The 6,955-nt window shown below is 44.3% G+C and overlaps 1 protein-coding gene across 1 annotated transcript in view; it reads right to left on the bottom strand.

The window, feature by feature from the left end:
* Nucleotides 1–6,917, bottom strand: part of NFIB (nuclear factor I B) — a 252,781-nt gene extending 245,864 nt beyond the window's left edge. Inside the window, exon 1 of the mRNA XM_017867183.1 lies at nt 6,311–6,917. Within this exon, the coding sequence (XP_017722672.1) occupies nt 6,311–6,328 (18 nt within the window). The 5' untranslated portion in view covers nt 6,329–6,917. The remainder of the gene's footprint in view (nt 1–6,310) is intronic.
* Nucleotides 6,918–6,955: the final 38 nt, after the last annotated feature.

Genomic DNA, 6,955 nt, shown 5'->3' with positions numbered 1-6,955 from the left:
GGGGCCGCTCCGCGCCCGCGCCGGCTCCCCACCGCGGCGCTGCCCCGCCCCCACCCCGCCGCCAGTGGAGGCTCCGAGTGAATGAACTTGATTCCGGGGATTTTGAAGGAGGCAGTTCGCCTTGCACCCTTTCTGCAACCCCCCCCCCAACACACACATACACACACCGCCCCCCCAAATCCGGTTTTCTGCTTGGGGTGGATGGGGAAGAGGTGGAAGCAAAGGCCGCCCAAACAATGGAGGGAGGAAAAGTGAGCCCCTGGGGCTCCGAGTCTACCTAGCTGGGGGCTACGGGGGCGCTGGGGCTACCGGGGCCTGGCGGGCCTATCCCCAGGGAGGGGCCGCCCCGCTTCCACGGGTACTGCTGGGGCGTTTTGAGGCTCGCCCCCGATTGCCCTGTCCTTTTTCCACCGCTTCCCAGCTCTTGATTTGCCCCTCAACTTTAGCCCCTCACACTCCCTCTGGTTTCTGCCCACCGTCCCCTCTTCCTTCCCCCAGCGGACCTAGAGGAACCAGTGACTTTTTCCTTCACCAAGCGGGAGTTATCCACATCAAGCATTTCACAACGACACATCAAGAAAAGTAGGCAGGTTCAAGTCAACCATGAAATGGTCACTTTTTAACCCCGTCCTGTCCTCATTAGGGAAATGCTCAAACACAGTCCGTTTTCAAAGAGCGCTCTTAATGAGGCGAGCTTGCCAAGTTTACCAGCTGCAGCCCCCGTAAAGCCAGAGCCCAAAGAAGAAAGGCGCTGGGGGGTGGGGAGTTCGGGAGGCCGGGGAGGGGGTGCTGCTGGGGCTGGGGAAACAGGTAAAGTCGAGGAAATCGCGCGGACCCCTGCGAGTTAACCCTTTCGGCCACACGCTCTGGGAGCGGCCTCCCTGCGGTCCCCGCCCCTGCCCCGGCAAATCCTGGAGTCAGCGTTCTGACAACGTTAGTTTCCTTTGTGCGGGTCATTTCTTCTTTTTGAAATGCTGGGATTAATTTGGCAGTCTTTATGGATGAAAGAAATGAGGTGACAGGTTAATCCAGCAAATACTCATTTATCTCAGAAATTTTAGGCAACCTCATCTTACACACACACAAACCACCAGCACGAAAGCATCACTTTGTATTGCACATTACACTGCATCCCTTTTCTCACCCTCACCAGATTCTGAGGGGAGGAGGCGGGGAAGCTCTACTGATAATACCAGCTTTAACTACTGGAGTTTCCCTTTGAACAAATATTCAATTTAACTGGAGTTAATTTACCATAAAAGACATTCCCCTTGGCAGGAATGCACTAATGTCCTTGAACACACCTCTTTCAATGCCTGGACTCTCACAGAAGCCATTATTTCGGGGTCTCTTTAAAAATCGAGCGCCCATCTCTCCTTCTCTCCCTCCCTCCCTTCTTCCCTCCCTCCTCACCACACCACCCCCAGTGAAATCCTGGCACCCAGAGAGCACTCCTTTCAGCCTGAGAGCCCAGAACCAGCCGTTGTCCCCTGGCAAAAAGAGGCCCAGTGCTGAGCCCTGGGCAACTGTCTCCCGACATCGCCACCCCTCCTCCCTTTATTAGTTTCCCTTCCCAACAGAAACCATCTCCTTCTGCCACCAAAACTAGGTTGCATCCAAAAGTTTTTCACAAGCTTAAAAAAGAAAGAGGAAAAATTGACAAGTATTACACAGAAGAGCCCACAAAAGCTTCAGCAACACCAGGGGCGAAGAAGCAGCGTCAGATCCAGGTAAGTCCCCAGAGAAGTGAAGATGTCTGGGGCCTCCCAGGCCCATCACTTAGGGGTTCAGATCTCTTTCCATTGCCCCACGTTTAAGGGTGCTTATGGCTGGTTGCACTTTGATGACCATGGAGGATGCTTGATAGTTTTTGCTTTTGATTTGTCTCCCAGAAAAAAGACAATGAGATGGGAGTATGGTGAGGCGAGGAAAACCAAAAGGAATGAAGAGTGAGCAACAGAGACTCCCTGAAAAGGTTTATGGGGTGCTCAGTTTCTATGGCTTTGACTGTCTTCTCAGGCCTTGCAGCTATGTGGAGAATGGCTGACCCCCCCCCCCCCCAAAACACTGCTTCTTGTCCAGCCAATGCCAAGGTCATTGCAGGCCTTCCCTGGAAGAACTCTAAGGAAGGGAATCCTTTGAAAAGAGGGGCTGGTGGATTTGGTTGCATGGGATACCTGGCTTCTCTTAGCACAACACTTGTCCACCACCTTTGGTTTGAAAATCTCAATCTTTTAAATCTGAGGTAGAAGAAGGAACTGAGAAAGTGCATGTATTGTATTCACTTTCTCTTTTTTGTAGCATGTCTGTGTCGTGGTATTAAGAGTGGAAATATCTCTGAAAAGCTTCTGATAGTATCAAAGTGGGCCAAACACTTCTCAAACTTTGGTACTTACCACTCCTAAACTCCATCTCTCCCTCCTACACTGAGAGGGTTAAAAGCACTGGTGTGATAGGCCACTTTCATTCACCCCAAAACCTGGCTAAGGAGGTAAAGTGAATGATTCTCTCAGCAACAGGAAACTCTGTTATTTCATTATTCTTAAAGATCTCCTCACTAGATCTCCTTGCTACCTTATAAGGGGGGAAAAAGTTTCCTTTCTAACAGAAAGTTTATTGATTTCTAAATAGAATGCCAGTGCTTCAGCTCACTGGATTTTTCAAAACCCAGTTGTATATTTGAAATAAGCAATGCTACCACATTTGAGCCTTTCACTACAGATCTCCAGAGAGGAGCTTGACATTTCAAGTATCTAATATTGTTTTTCTTTTAACCATTGCCTTCCTAAAGAAACTGCAGCGACAGGTTGCAAATCCTGGGCAGTTTCATGAAAGATTTCTTGGAGCTTAACAAAGCTGTCATTTCCAATACACCCGATGACTTTTTTTTTTAGCTCTTGCATGTGATTTGCAAGAAGGTTCAACAGTTCCACACACCCTGGCTGCATGGCCAATACCAATATTTAAAAACTAAATACGAAAGAGACAGATGACCTCCTGACCCCAGAAAGCAGGCCTGCAAAACTGCAAGTATCTACTGCACCAAGCCCAGGGATGTTTCCTTTTTCCAAATGAACCATAAAAATCATACATGTGTAGTCTGGAAAACACAAATTTATATCCAATAAGGAGAAACACCAAAAATCCACTCATAAATGCAGATATAAACAACCAACAAATATTGAAAGTGCCTGTACTTGATGAGAACTGCAAAATCAATTTAACCAGCTCAGGTAATCAAATTACTCAGCTCTTAAACTACTCCTGAGTACTACTACTACTGTCTACTACTCTTAAACAAAAAACAAAATCATACCCAGCCCTTAAAGTACTACTGTCAAATTAGGGTAGTAATTTTTTCCCCACCAGAGAATTCACAACTGGTTAGTTTCCCCACCCCCATTGCTAGCCCTTTGCCTTTCACTGAAATGAATAAACAAATATTCTTGGACCTTTTTCTCCTCCTCTGGGAGCTGTTTAGTGTCCCCTGAGGACAAAAGTAAATGAGAAAAATGACGTTGTTAATAATATCAGTTCTGAAATGCCTCTACTCCGTTTAAAAAAAAAAAAAGTGTCCCACTAAGTATGTCTATATTTCTAGCATATTTACAAGTTATAATACAGTTCTGATCTCAACACCACCTGGGCCAGATTCCTCCATTAAGGTTAGCCGGTTTTCACTTCTCAACAGAGATGAGGCCAGTTCATCAACAGAGATTCCCAACATTGGAAGACATTTGCTCCACAGATTACAGAGTCAGCAGTTGCCCTGTAACTTTTGCACGATGTATTTTAAACTTTGAAAATAGAGGTAATAGTTGCCTCGCTTCATCCACAATGTTAACAAAGGTTCCATATACTCTCTCACACAATGTCTCTTGTCTGCTGATATTGAGAGTTGCAGTTACTGCTCTTTTTCAAAACAGCTGACCTATAAAGTAAAACTATATGATCATTTTATTTCTACATGTAAACTGGCTTCTATTACCCTTATACACATGCCTTGTAACATAGGAAAACAGATAGGTTTTTAAGACAGGTATAGAAAGCTCTGTCCAAAATGGCTAAGTAGTCTTTACATTCTGTATTAAGTATAAAAAGTGCATGGCAGAACAACTCAAACTTTCTGCACCCCTTTCTCTCATTTCTTCTTTAAAAACTGCATAATAAACAACAGAATTTCAAAATCAAAACAATGCATAACAACAGAATTGTGCATTTTAATTTTCAAATTAAAATTTAAGAAACAATTACATAATTACAATGAAAAAATACAAACAACTGGGCCTAAACAAAATATATGTTCAGTAAACTTTATCTCTGAATGTATCTGAAATTTTAACTATACAAGCCAATGAATCTCAAAGCGGTAATATTATCAAATTGTGTAATGTCAAAAACTCCAAAAACAAAGTTACAGATGTTCGTGACATCACATTCACTCAAAATTATGCTGCTGTTCAGTCTGACCATATTAAAATTAAATGGATGCCTATGTCTGCTAAAGAATAAAAATTTATTTTGGACCTCAAACAATGAAACTGTCACCATTTATTATATGGAACACTCAGCTAATCAATTTCCTATTAAAATAGCTTTCAACAATACTTGGCTTTAAAATTCATCAGGGCCAGTAAAAACGTTTTCCCAGTGCACAAGAATGCAGTCCCAACCACCGATGATAATTACCGTTCTAATAATTTTATTGCCCAAGCACTTTTTCCTGTGTTCCTCATCACTTAGGCAGGAATCTGTAGTATATTGCATCAGTGAGTTGGAGTGCTTGACCTTTGCCCACATATGATTTAAGAGGGACTTTTCAGCGCTAGAGCTTTCTCCATCTCTCATACCATTAAATGAAAACATCAAACCTCAAATGTAAAACTGGAAACCACAGCGTTTTGTGTTTCACAAACTCTTTGCAGTTTTTACTTAGGATGCTTAAAGGTCAGTTTCTTTGACTCACAATGCTTTTCTTCATATCGTAAATGCACTGGAAAGTCACACTAATTCTGATTTTGATTAAATCTTGAACTCCTTAGTCATATACACACATACACTCTGCTTATTTACACGTGCATTCTTTTCTAACCACATAAGCATGCGTATGTGACTTTCTGGACTTATTCCATTTTAGGGCTGATTTAAATGTCTGTTCAAGTGTGGGATCAAAAGTTAACTTTTTCCCACCTATTGGAAGTTAAAGTTACAAGGATGGTGCTACAAGATCCATTCAAAGAAAGTCAGAGTTAATCTTGTGTATTTTGGCGCCTTTTCCCTGCCAGCTACTGTACTTGGGGGGGGAGGGGGATACTTGGAGATCTTGTCTGTCCCGTCTCAAGTTCAATGGCAGTTCTTCCAACCCGAGCAGAAGATGGCCATGTTCACAGCCCTAATAATAATTCTGATCACGCCACTTCAGCATCTTGTGTCAAAGTCGAAACTGGCTTCCCCGCCCCCTTCAACCTGAAGGCTGCCAAGTCCTCACACACTTCACATTCAACCACAACTTAATGGATGGGATATTGTACATTAAAATGTGTCCCAGACGTATTGGCAAAAAGAGGACACGGGGAACGAGAGATAGAGACACACACAGACTTAGGCAGAGGAAAAAAATCTGCAGCAAAAATAGCGGGGTTGCAGGGGGAAGTATTAACAGGAGTGGAAAGAAATCCACCATAATCTGTTGTAAAAAGTTGGTGGGGGGTGCGGAAGAAAGGCTAACAATACGATGCCACAAATTCAGGGATGAGGGGATGGGAATTAGGACTAAACTTTAGAAGGAATACTGATTTTAAACATTCCAACACACCAATCAGAGTTAAATAGTACTTCTTTCACTTAAAATGTATTTTAAATGAGAATATCTGTGAATTAGAATGGAGAAAAGAATGCTTCAATAGGAGAGAATGGCCTACAAGGTAGAACTAAAGTACCATTTGAACAGTAATTTTTTTCCACCACTGAGGGGAGAGGGGGATAAAGTAGAGAGTTAAAGCAGAAAAAAAAATGCTAGATTCTGCACCGTTTGGATTCACAATGTTACTCACTGATTTCCACCATAAGAGTGTGTCACATGTACTAAAGTTGCCAAAGCTAAATAATAAGAATACATATTTGCAAATTAGTTCTGCAAATGCAGCACTATAGCTTACAACCTGTAAAGCAGAAATGACATTTAGGAAAGGGGTAAAACAGCCACTTTGCAATCCACAAACAGGAAAAGAAAAACTGTGCCAGGGGTAGGAGGGGGTGCAAGGAACGAATAAAAGAAGCAAACAAAACCCATCATTTCAAAGCCACATACCATCGCACTGTATTGCATTAAATAAAAGAGATCTTGAGTCTGTAACAGAACCCTGGGCCGCTGACTTGACGTGTCTCAGGTACAGATTTGTGGATTTTCTCAGGGGTTGTTTTGGTGTCGCTTTTGTTTAGTTTAAAAAAAAAAAAAAAAAAAAAAATCCGGGAGTAGTCTTATATATTTTTTAATTGTAATTTCTGCACTGCCACAATTCTTGACCCGAGAAGAAAAGGCGGTCAAAGTCAAGTTTAAAAGCAGGCAGCCCTCCGGTCTGTCTGGATTTCCAGCTTTCTTTCCTCTCCCTTGCAGAAGGCTGTTTCTCGTGGTTGACTTGAACGCCGTCCAGGATGGTGTGTGTGTGTCCGCCCGCGTGTGCGTGTGTGCATGTGTGTGTGTGTTTGGTGGGTTTTATTGTTGTTTTAGAGAGGCTGCTCCAGGAGTGGAGGCTGCGCCGGTCAGATGCAGCCGGCACGGCCCCGGGGTCGCGCGATCGCCCCTTCCCCGCCCTCGGATTGGCCTGGCCCGCGGCGGGGCTGCCCCGGAACCGCCACCCAGCAGCGCACCCTTCCGTGCCCGGCCCGCGCTCCTCCTGCAGTCGCCTCCCCGGCTTTCTCTTTCTCCGGCTCGCGGCCCGCCCCGCCCCGCCCC

Source organism: Rhinopithecus bieti, unplaced genomic scaffold (assembly GCF_001698545.2).
Source record: "Rhinopithecus bieti isolate Rb0 unplaced genomic scaffold, ASM169854v2 scaffold_3067, whole genome shotgun sequence".
NCBI classification, from domain to species: Eukaryota; Metazoa; Chordata; class Mammalia; order Primates; family Cercopithecidae; genus Rhinopithecus; species Rhinopithecus bieti.
This window is presented reverse-complemented; position numbering and strand designations above follow the sequence as displayed.